The sequence below is a fragment of the Alosa alosa genome, chromosome 21 (genome assembly GCF_017589495.1).
Source record: "Alosa alosa isolate M-15738 ecotype Scorff River chromosome 21, AALO_Geno_1.1, whole genome shotgun sequence".
Lineage (NCBI taxonomy): Eukaryota > Metazoa > Chordata > Actinopteri > Clupeiformes > Clupeidae > Alosa > Alosa alosa.
Genome location: NC_063209.1, coordinates 14,494,504 through 14,507,408, shown reverse-complemented (window position 1 = coordinate 14,507,408; position 12,905 = coordinate 14,494,504). Strand labels below are relative to the sequence as shown.

General features: G+C 44.2%; 1 protein-coding gene across 1 annotated transcript in view; it reads right to left on the bottom strand.

Moving 5' to 3' along the window:
- Positions 1 to 616: 616 nt before the first annotated feature.
- The window catches only part of cd276 (CD276 molecule), a 144,932-nt gene continuing 132,643 nt past the window's right edge, over positions 617 to 12,905 (bottom strand). Inside the window, exon 6 of the mRNA XM_048232172.1 lies at positions 617 to 714. Within this exon, the coding sequence (XP_048088129.1) occupies positions 617 to 714 (98 nt within the window). The remainder of the gene's footprint in view (positions 715 to 12,905) is intronic.

The following is a 12,905-nucleotide window of genomic DNA, read 5'->3' as shown; positions in this document are numbered from 1 at the left end:
GGGAGCTATTTTGACTGGATGTAAAAATAGCCAGAGGTGACCAAGATACTAGCAATTCTTGTCCCAAAAAAGTATTTCTACACAACTATACTCAATATGTTGCCCCACGGTGAGTAATTTTCCCCGTTGCACCGACACTGGATTTGAGGGTTTGAGGGCCCACCTGCCAAATCCCTCGCACACACACACACATGCATTCCCACACACACACATCCACATGCACACACAAGCACACACCCATGCACACACACACACAAACACACACACACACACACACACGCACACACACACACACACATGCACTTTCAGCCTCTCCATACTGGACCCCTCGTCATTATGACGCACCTACAGTAGTGTCCTGCCGACCTACATACGTCACAAACCCAAAAATATACAGCTAGCAAATGGTCATCATCTCTGGACCATGCAGGTAGCTGAACCAGGTCTGTGCTGAATTCTGAATGCAAATGACCTCTCTCCCCCTCCCAGTACACAGACACACAGAGTACAAATAAAAAACACCACACTCATCCTGAATGCTCGGGGCAATGAGAAGGTCGCCGCCAAAACAAGATTAGTCGCGATCAGAGACAAACCACAAATTACCATAACACACTTATGGCCGAATGAGAGGCTCACCGGCCGAAATGTCAGTGGCTCTCATATCTGCCGACAGCAGGGATCGATAGCAGCCAGCGAGCGAGATGCCAACAGCTGTAGGGGACCATTAAACGAACCACACGGACCACACAGAGATGGACTGTGGGCCAGATCGGGCCTTAATCCGAGCCGGCACCAGATGCCACTGAGAGTCGTGGGCTCTAAAGTAATAGTAAGCTAAAGACACCATTCTCTCCTCTGCCATTTCCACTCTTTCTTCCAAAAGGCCTGTATTTTAAAGAATTTTGATAAATTCCTGTCAGTGACACTGCTCCTGTTGTGAACCTGGCAGGGCAAAACACCAACACCAAGGTGGACCATGGGTTTGAAACCCACAGAAAGCACTCACGCAAATGTTGTTGGTGCAGGATAAAAAGCAGGATAAAAAGCATCCAAATGAACAAAAATGAACTGCAGTGATTTTATTTACATCAGTAACACATTGAAATGAACTCATCTCTGTCCCCCATGCCAGCAGGACCATCAGGTCCGCCTGTGTCATTCTCCATTAAGGCGCCGCTGTGCGGTCGGCTGGACGCCAGTCATCCCGGGCACTTGCGTCACGGCGGCGGCAGGCATTCACTGCTATCCTGCTGTGCCACTGTGAAATCGCCACGCCAGGCCAATCTGCTGGTTTAATCAGCTTCCCCGTTGTTCGCACGTGGCATAGTGTGTGTGTGTGGGGGTGTAAGGGTATGAGGGGAAAAAAACAAAAGCAGGCATTTCCTTGCTAAATATAGGCATGGCTGGTTATTATCAGTGTTACGGTGAGCTGAGGCAGGGACAATGGCACATTGATTGCGAGGGAGGAATCAATCTGCGCTGGTGGCTCAGGGAGAAGCAACAGATTAGAGAGAGGAAATTAGAGCCCTTTTAGGAATGCTTACCTTCATAAAGGGGGACAGGGAAATGACAAGGAGGAAAGGGACCAGGGTGTGTGTGGATGTGTGTGTGTGGGGGGGATTACATGAAATCGCATGTGCCGCTTTCCCTCCTGCTCTCTCTCTCTCTCTTTCTCCCCAGAGAGGATCATTTCAATAATACACCCATTTCATTTAATTTCCTTCCCTCTCGGCGTGGGGTGGGAGGGAAGGCATGCGCAGGCCTCTGCAGCATGCTGGGAATACTCATGAGCTCATACGACATGTCATTTTATTATAACTACACCTGAGGTAACTGAGTTTAAACAAACAAGGCATCGATCACCTAAAGATAATACAAACTAACAATCACAATGTATTTTTATAGGGCAAATACTGTATATCTCCAAACACCATGGAATATACACAACACACAATTACTGACATAAAACGAATGTTTGTTTACTGGTATTTGGTGGACGTTTTTATCCAAATCGACACAGACTCGCCAACAGCAGATTTGACAACTACACCTGTGTTGACCAACTGCACCTGTGTTGACCAATTGCACCTGTGTTGACCAACTGTACCTGTGTTGCCCAGCAGCAGATTTGAAAATTGCACCTGTGTTGACCAACTGCACCTGTGTTGACCAAAAGTAGATCTCAAAATTGCACCTGTGTTGACCAACCGTCAGACGGTAATGTTACCGTTGCTCCACCACACACATAGCCTAAAACTAAAGTTAACCACGCAAAAACAATTCTAGCATAACTTGCAGAGGACGTATGGAGAATGAATTATAGTAGTTGTGTTTCCACTCACGGTGCTATGAACATTCTTCTAATCTAGGGAAGAGTTCTGATCAGCTGTGGGGTCAAAATGTAAGGTGAACGTTTATGGAAACATGCAGGTAGAAATGCAACAAATGTGAATATATTGACTTTAATCATGCTTATGTGAATCAAGAGTTAATTCACCTTCCCCTAGCAAATCAAATTGCTATGCACATTAGAAGATTAGCCTTTCCAGTCTGTCAATCATAATAATCTAAAAACCAAACAAATTGTCCATTTTTTCTAAAGCTCCTTCTTTTGTCCCACAAACAAATGGTGGTGTGTAGATATCAGTTGCAGGTGGGCAATGCTTAGCTAAGCTGACAACCTACGGCAGATTAAGTTAAGCCAGGGCCGGAGTGGGGCCACTTTTCAGCCCGGGAGTTTCAGGCCCAAGAACGGCCCACTTTTTTAGTGGTGGTGGAAATTGGATGAATAAGGCAACATTTAAGCTCTTACTATCCTGCAGTTTTTATTATAGGCTACCAATATTCCACTATTCCACAAGGATAAGTTGATAAGTTAACAAAAACAGGAAGGAAGAAATAAAGCATTTGAAATGTATCCCACAATTCCACTAAGAGGCATATTGAACTATTGTTTACATGTTTTTTCTGCATGGGTCAGCTACTGTATCATGTTGTTGTTTGGTGATTTGCTCCTTTACTACACCCACTTCTGAGCAAACAAGGCATATAGGTTGATCATGTAGCCTACTGCTGTCATATAGCCTACTGTTCTTTCTTGTATAAAATAATTTTAATTCATATGGTTAACTCTATTATCCTTTCTACTTGTCCCTGTAGTCATAGCTAGGGCTGGGCGATATGGCTGAAAACTGTATCACGATATAAGTGTTTCATATCAGTCGATATCGATAATTATTGATTTTTTAAAAATATATTTCAGATAAGGACCAGAAGGAAAAAAAAGTTCAATTTAAACACTTTTATTTTAAACTTAACCTTCCTCTGATTTTAATCACCTTAGTTATCAATCAAAGCAAACAGGGAAAAGAAATGTCAACACAATCATGAAAAACACGTCTGAATGAAAAGCAGCACTGGTTGAAGCCTGGAAATATTGTAAACAAAGTAGCTTAATTTGCTAGTTTATCATAGTCTGGTTAGACTGTTCAGTTTCCCCACGTGTGTTTAAGTTTCAAATGAATACTTTTTCTCCTTGGGATAGGCCCGTTTGAGTCTTGGAAAATACTTTTCCATTTGCATCTGGATTGAGATGATTAGAACTTAGCAGTCAATTTGAATGCAACAGTTTTTAACAAATTTGTGCAGCGTGCTAATGATGCTAACCGGATTTAATAGCAATTTAGTCAGTTGTCTTGCACGATTGTGAATGTTTGGACATGCTGAGGAAGGATGCGCCTGTTGAGAGGGAAAGAGAGAGAGAGAGTGCACAGGGCAAGGACTCATTGAGAGTCTGTGTTGAGGTAGGCCTACTTCTATCACCTACTCTGGTAGAGTTGCACATACTAGCTACAATGCAAGATATATTTAGCCTATTTATTTATGGACAACGTAAGGCAGGAGGTGTGTGTTGCTTTTAATTATCGAATGTTATATCGAACGTATTTTTTATTGATATCGATTACATGTTTATTGCGATGCATATCGCTATCGTTTTATCGCCCAGCCCTAGTCATAGCTAATTTCAGGCTCATCATTTTCAGCGGGGACTGGCTGATCTGCTGCTCAGAGGCTACTTTTGTTTTTAGGCCTAGGCTACTGCATACACAGATCAAGCTTGAGTTTTGTTATCAATATTTGCATAATATTTGCAAAGTCTATGAATCGCCATATTGGATGATACAAAAAGGCTAATTTTTTAAATTAATTTAATATGTTGCTTGCGAATAGGTTGACAACGCTACAACGTCCAGTATTAGCCCAATAATTAGGCTACGGCGCTATAATCATGGCTAATTTACCAGTTGCCACTTATTCTGTCCCCTTCAAAAAAAATCTGGAAGCTTGGCACATTTGGCAGCATTTTCCTCCAATACTTTTCGTCTTTTTTACCTGGCCTTTCCAGTCCCTCATGGCCTCTTTCTACCATCCATCCTCCCTGACGCTTATCACCAGGCCCGGAGTGGGTAATCGGAAGAATCGGGAGAATTCCCGGTGGGCCGCTTCACTTTTGGGCCGGTCGAGGGAAAAATATTAACATTTGCCACGTTAATCTATCTTCTCTTAGTTGGCTCTCTTCTCTAAGTTGGCTACACATGTTCACATCCTATGCCTAACACCGCAGCCTCTGCATGGGTTGTTTTCCCCTCCCAAGAAGAGTTAATTGGTTGGGTTCATATAGCCTGTCTTTTCTAAAAAGTTTTCTCAGATACCAGCTGGGCAAAAAACATTTGTAAATCTCAATCTGTCCAGTTCTTTCTTTGCCAGAAGTCATAATTTAAGGGGTTATTTTTCAAATTTTTCATAATCCGTCCTTGAACGTTACTGGAATTGCAATACATTTCACTGGGGGCCTGAAGACATGGCTCTGATATAAACAGCTATATACAGTATTGGGCAGTTCATGTACAAAGAGGTTGCATAGTTTCAAGATTATTTGGTAATAAGCAAAAGCTTGTAGGACCTTAGCAACAGTAAGGGGGCAGGAACAACCGCTCAAAAGTGGAAAGGTCCATTGAATGCACATTTCAAGTGTCTCCAGTCAGGATGTCTTATTCGAATGGTCCAAATGTGCATTAAGTTGGATGGAAACTCAGCTAGTGTGTTGGAATGTACTTAGCAGTGTATCTACAAACACACAAAGACCTGTTCTACAATGGCCCGTTTTCAGACATTTAAACTGTAAACTACTCAACAAGAAATGCAAATTAACATCTGAATATTTATACTGAGTGGTCCTTCACATTAATTATTAACATCCAGAAATGAAGTGATTCAATTCACAAAAACGATAAAGTTTATACAATATGCTCATGATCCGAAAGAATTCTTGTCTACCAGACAGATAAGCTGCAAACACAGTCCAACTCTGTGCAAACATGGAGTTGGAACTCCAGAGGCTTGGCTAGCGCTCGGCCTGTGTAAATGACTGTGGCCTTTCGTGTAAATGTCATATATCTGGAGGCGTGGGGCCAGGGACCACTGGGGGCAGGGGGGTAATCCATCATGTAACACCCCACCCACACACTTTAACTCATTTCACACCGAGTGCTGTGGTAGCGCCGCTAATGATTGCAAGTTACTCAGTGTCACACTGTATGTCAATATGACAAGCAAATTGTGTGGGAAATGTGTACACAGCTTTAAAGCAACACAGTGTAGTTATTGTTTTACATAAACATAAAATAAAGGTTTTTGATGCTACACTGTCTTACAATATGGAGACTGGGCCGCTGACATTGCCAATGTGTTCCCAGAATGCCAAGTATTGCACCATGTAACGTTGCAGCATGAAGCCTTTTTTCATCTGTTTTAGTAGCCACTTAGACGTGCCCCCTGTGTTTTACTTCCTCTTTTCGTTATGGACACCACAATCACCATAGCTCGTCACAGCCATCTTCCTCTTGTTCAACGTTCCCAAAAGGTTAATGGTTGGAAACCAAAGCCAGTAGGCTGTTGATGTACGGAAGGCATGTAGAGATATCTAGATCTCACACTAATCCCCAATGTAGTTATGCTTCTCTTTGAAATGTGTTAAAATAGCACAATGTAAAAATGACCCTTTTCCTCAATTTTTTATGTACTGGGTACCCATTTAGCACTAAGGGGGTAGCCAATACTGTACAGTATGTCTAAGCACCACACTGTAGTGCAGGATACCACAGTGAGGGAAACCAGAGGCCAGTGTCAGATATGGGCAGCGTCTGAGGCCAAGACTGGTGTTTCTTTGATAGCTTTGTTTGGCATGATGGTCCTACAGTCTTTTGAAAACACCTGCAGAGTTACGCCTGACACAAAACGGATATTCCTCACCAGCCTGTTCCAGGAACCCCTCCTCGGCATAGAGTCTTTAGTCAGAGACACTTCTACTTGGAGGTGTTCTCCTGGCAGTGTCTTCTCCGTGTCCTTGCTGTTCAGAGATCCATTCAATATCAGTTGAGGCCGTCAGCCCCAGGAATTGATGGGTATGGAATTGTGATAAAGCTTTCCCTGAGCTCAATATCACCAACGGGATTGTAGGACATTTATAGACTTGGAGACTCCTACTGTAACCTCGGGAGATGCAGCAATCGAAGGCCACATGGGACTGCAGAGGAGCGGCATGCAGCCTCCTGACCTTTGAGAACAACGTACTGTATTGGGAATTAAAAATAAGAGGCCCGCACAGTGGTGTAGTCTAGTTAGCTGTAGTAGGTATACTGTGATCAACCCCAAATGTTAATACGTATTCTTGTCTATTTTAAGTGGGTATACTGAGATAGTCCTGCATATCACATAGACTACACCACACAACATCTGTTTTAGCCATAGAAGTTCTTTGCAAAGATAGCATAAATGGAACTGGTCATGATATGACCATGATATGTAACAAAAATAGACACATGAACATACCTTGTTCCTCTGTGTATGGAAAATGTATTTCAATCTCTGGCCAGCTGGGTTTGGAAAGTATGTTTTTATCTCCCAGAGCCAAGAAATACTATTTTCTGATTGTGTGAAGGGGGCTATTAATCCTGTATCAGGAAACCTATAAAGTAGATCTGGTAAATAATAATAATAATAATAATAATCACTGTTCCATTTCAATGCTCTTTTCAAATTTGTAACTATATAAACAACAACAGACTGAACAGGTCAGTTTAACAGGTCAGCATTTAAACTGAACCCCATGAGTCGTTTGTGCGCTATAAATGCATGCCTATTGCCTACATACATGAGTGGCAAACAGCCACTGGCAAATCAGCAGGATAACAGGCCTCGAGGGGTCCCAATTTTCAGAATTAACGAACTCCCTCACCTCGTCCGTATATAGGGACACCTTTGCAGCCATTAAATCTTATTTATTACTAGTATGAATGTTATGAATGTGTGCTGCATTTTTCTGGGTCTTACAGTTCCATCTGCTGTCTGACTGTAATTCAAATGGTGCATATGTGTATGTTTTTTGCAATAATTACTGAATGTTTATAAAATGTTTAGAAAGGATTGTTGAGTTTTGATTGCAGTGTTTCTTTTTGGCATAGATGTGCATTGTTTATCTCCAAGCTCAAGTCCAATGTCTTATTTGGCTGTGTGTAGAGTTTTGACATAATGAGCCAAATTCTGCAAAAAGTGTGAAAGCAATAGGCAAAAACTGTAATGCATTCTACTTAATATATGTAGTTGAATATTGTCTCTGTGATTTGAATGCTGGTGTGCTGCTGTGACTTGATTATTTAAGTGTAACTTAACTGATCTCTCAGATCAGAGAGCATCTCTTGCCAGATCACTCTATTATGCAACCTTATGCAGTACTTTGCTGTAGTACACTGTGTAGAACCATAATTCTGGGGGATTATGTTTACATTTTTTTTTTAAATCAATCAGACACTGGAGAAATGTACAAATACTGATTTTCTCCCTGATTTACACTGCTCTACACTGGCACACACACACTCACACACGCTCACTCACCACACACCCAATGAGGACAGACTCATTTGAAATGCATCTGCATGGCGTGCTCGGTAAGCGGGTCATTGGTGCATTGCTGTTCTGATGTTGTAACAAGCTCCCCGAGGCGGCGGTCTCACTTTACTATCTGTACCACGCTTTCCTTAGGGACCCCAAAGCATTCTGGGAAAACACATGTGCAGTGTGTGAACCACACACGCATCACGTAAGGGAGCAATCCCAAACTCCCCTCCCCAACCCAGCTTGTCTTGTGATGAAAGTGTCGTAACCACTTGGCTAGGAGTGGGCACGACAGTTTCTTGGTATTTAATGCCCCCAACGTTGTCTTCAAGGCAGCACTGCCTGGAAGGCACTAGGGTTAAGGATGGGTTAAGGTTAGGTAAGGGGAAGGTGTTGCTTATAGGGTGGGAATGATTAGGTTGGGGTTAGGTTTAGGATTTGGTGCCTTTAAGTCAGCGGTGGCAGCGCTGCCTGGGAGACGACGTTGGGGGCATAAAACACCATCGAGCGGGCACGACATGAAGGGGAGACCACACCAAGTATATTTTACACAAAAGTATATTTACAAGTCAGTATGTGTAAGGCTAAGCAAAACTGCCGTGGAGGTCAGCATGTGGATGTGTAGTGCAAAGAGTAAAGGAGCAGAGCTGCAGAGAGTGCCCTGCCGAGAGTGTGCTCGCGGGTGCCGCACAAGAGAGAGAGCCAAGTGGAGAACACAGATTTTTATCCACCCTCCAATTAGGCCTTCAATTTGCACATTTAGGTAGACCCTCCACAGCTCCTCCTGCAGGCCAAGACAGGAACAGACAAACAAGCCAGACAAGCTCATGACCAGCAAGGGAGAAAGAGCCGAACCCAGCACAGTAGAGCTGGGGCGTCACTAAAGAATGGGGCTCTTTTTTGTCTGCATAATCTACAAACTAGGACAAAAACTTTAAAATGCTGGGGTTTGTGGGACGTTGTCTGGGTAACTTTAGAATGTTAGGATTGTTAGACATTGTCTGGACAACTTTAGAATATTGTTTTTTTTTGGATGATGTCTGGGTAACTTCAGAATGTTGTGGTTTGTTGTCATTGTCTGGACAGTGTGCAAATACCTTTGTGCCCACTGCCTGCTTTCAGGAAACACCCCTCAGGCTCGCTGCCCTTTGACCCAGTTCAGTGACCATCACAGTTCTCAGCCTTAAGCAAAAGTGGTGTGTGTGTGTGTGTGTGTGTGATGTATGGGTGCATGTGTGTTTGTGTGTGATTGTATGTGTATGTATGGTGTATGCATGTTTGTGTGTGTGTGTGTGTGTGTGTGTGTGTGTGTATGGCATGTATGTATGTGTGGTGTGTGTGTGTGTGTGTGTGTGTGTGTGTGCATCATATCTCAGCTCCCATGCAGAGCACTCTCGTCACCTTTAACACTTTGCACATGAATGTTAAAAAGCGCTGGGCTCTCTCTCATCAGCATGCAAATGCACGAGCAGCAGGACCCAGCCCTGTATTACTCAGCATCCGGACTACAGACGACTCTGGGCCACAGCTGGGCCAGCACTGGCCCACCCCGGCCTGGCACCGTCAGATCCAGTCCTCACTAGCACACTGTCACTTTTCATTTGGGCCATTATGGTTGGTGTAAAGTGACCAATTATCACTGGTCAAACTGTGGCATAAATTTGCGGCCACTAAAGCCCAGTGCAGCCACGGAGAGGTTTGTTCCCGCGGCCCCGCCGATTACCTGTCACAGTTAATTTACGTGCTGCGAAAACACTGCATGACACAGAGATGCAGAGATGGACCCCAATTATCAGTACCCATGCCACAGATGCGGAACTGACCACATCAGCCACACTTTCTCTAGGCTAGGTCTTCCTCTTCCCTTGCTCTGGAGGGGTTAATATTTGTTTAGGGGATGGGGGTGGTTGTAGGTAGGAGGAGAGAAGATTGAGGTGGGGTTGTGGGGGGCTGCGTTGTTGGTCTTCTCTCTTCCCCAGGGCCATAGGAACACACTGGATTCCTGGTAATCAGCTCCAGCAGCTGCTGCACTCCACAGGGACAAAGAGAGGAGGACGGGTATTGGGGATGGGGGATTAAACGATCAGATTCTTCCATCATTTGTCTTTTGTTTTTTTCCATCTCCCCTCATCCCCCTTACCACTCTTTCCCCTGCTACAGTGTGTGTGTGTGTGTGTGTGTGTGTGTGTGTGTTTGTATTACAGAGAGTGTGTGTGTGTGTGTGTATTACAGAGAGAGAGTGTGTGTGTGTGTGTGTGTGTGTGAGAGAGAGAGAGACATTGGCCAGCTGTGTTTCTTTGCTATCTTTGCCATTTGTACTAATGTGATGCTCATCTGATGGAACATAGGTGATCTGTGGGGAATGCTCCAGCAGCCCAGCACACAATGACTAGAGAGAGAGAGAGGGAGAGAGAGAGAGAGAGAGTGAGAAATAGGAAGGGAGGGAGAAAGAATGAGTGAGGGGATGAGAAAGGGAAAAAAAACTCTAAACAAAGGACAAGAGAGAATAAAAGGGGGAAGAGAATAAACTAATAGGCTAGAGTAAAACAGATGCACAGAGAGAGAGAAACAGCAAGTAAGTGAGAGAGAAAAAGTGAGATAGCGAGAGAACGCCAGCGAAAGAGAGAACAGGAGACTGGCCCCGTGCATCAGCACAAAAGTCCTCCCTTCAGCACACAAGGCCTAATCTTTTATTGAACACGCTGAATATCACAAACGTGTTCCTGCCTCTGTGTCTGTAACACTCAAAGGGGCTAATCATTATCTTTTAATTACCACCACCCAATATTGGGGCCCATTATACTAAGGTAATTAATCTTACATAATAGCGGAGAGTGAGATTGGGAGTGGGAGGGGATTTGCACAAACAACAAGTTCACAGCAACTCTTTGGAGTTACATTATGAACATGAACAAACAGTGAATAATGAATGAGTGGCGGACCCTGCAGCCATTAAAGGCCCTGCTTTGAGTGATTTAATTACAAGGTGAATGGGCTGTTCATTACATTGCAAAGTGTGTCGATTAGCCAGTTTGATTGGCAAAGCGCGGCGGCTAACTGTACAGGATTAAGGCGGCCCTTTCATCCCGCCAGTCTCAAGGTCATGCTCAAGACAAGGTGCAGCTGATAGGTGGCGACGTGCACCTTGACAATTCTTTCGAGGAGTGACACACACTTGGTTGCTTTTCTTGGTGTCGACGGCGGTCACGTGCAGTGCATGCGCGCGGAGGTCAGCTCCTGACTGCCGTGAGTAGGAGACGGCGGAGGGAACTCATTAAAAGTCTCCCACACAACATAAAAACAACAAAAAGTAAAGAAAAGCAGCGGAAGAGAAAAGAGAGACAAACAAAAATACATCGCCAGCAGTTGACTTTGAATTAAATCGGTGCAAATGGAGACGGACACACACGTTTCCTCCGGGTCCAATAACATTGCACTATTACGGGAGAAGCAAAACAGCAGACCATCAGGTACTGCCCTGAGGGGTCAAGCGCTGAAAAACCATCCTGCTACGGTCTGACCTCAGGCCATTAGTGCAAGAGATGCATGTGTGTGTGTGTGTGTGTGTTAGTGAGTTTGTCTCTTTATTTCGGTGTGTGTGTGTGAGAGGGAGAGAGAGGCATTGTCTGTGTGTGCGGTGTGTTTGCATGTGGAGAGAGTATAATTGAGATAATACTGCTGATTTCTCGGTGCCTTTCTGAAGCACTTCTGTTCTCATTTCCACACACGCCTCCCATAACACCATAACACTCCAGGGACACATTGTGAAGGACACAGGAGATGTAGCTTTTAAAAGAAATCTGCAATCTGGAGATAAAATCAATCTCAAAGAAGAAAACCAAACGACACAAAAACCAACATTGATCTTAAAGCGCTTATTGCTAGACACAAAACAGAACTTCATTCCACCCTCAAACTCCCTCCTCCTGACATTGATGGAGGAGTGTTTTTTTTCTTTTCTTCTTTTTTCGTTCCCTGACCGAGCCGTTCATTATAAGATGCCTCTGACCGACGGGATAATGAGAGCAGGGTCCAGGGCAGGAGGCTCTGACCAGCGGTCATGAAGTCACCCCTCCTGAAGCCTCCTCGTAATTGCGTTCGTTAGTGGCGCCTGGAGACTGAGGAGGCAGGAAGTGTGTTCGACGGCTTGGCTGGACGGGCCACTCTTGACACACTCCTCAGAGCCCACCGTGACTCACTCACTCTCACCTCACACTCCTGCTGCTGAGGTGTCCACAGAGCAGGCTGAGAGAGAGAGAGATGGAGAGAAAGAAGGAGGGAGGGAGAGGAAGGGAAGAGGAGAGAGACACACAGAGGAGGTGACAGAGGAATAGAGAGGTTTTGTGTCACCTGCAGTTGCATTTCCATTTCTTTCCATAAAATAGCATTTATTAGACACAGGTGTATAGCTTTTATAAGTATTTGAATGAATGGCTATATAAATAGGTCTGTAGTATTGTATAACTCCTGTTGGATTCTCTGGTTGTTGCGTTGTGTTTTAGTTCTAATGTCTGTATTGAAGATGGTCAATAAAGCTTGACGGCGGGATCAGGATCAGCGATTAGATGATGATTTATTGTAGATGGTACAATAATGAATAACAGCACACAGGCTAAGTCTCAAACAGTAAAACTGTGCAGAGTCTAACAGTTGTGGTTGTTATTAGAAGCGGTTGCTGAGCCTTCCGACAGAAGATGCTCCTCGGGTCGCTTCCTCGATCAAAGTCAAAACCTAAGACAAAGCCTGTTATAACAGAACACACAAACTTCAATCATGCCAATGTGGCAGGTGCCAACCAGTGTACAAAACCCGGCCCTGGCCAGAAGGAGATACTAGCCCGAATAGGCAGACATGCTGTCTCCCTCGGCCCATGTTATCACTGATGTTCCTCGGATGTTCCTAAACATCCGGCTGTATGACCTTCCTGCTGGTACACATGTAACCCCTTT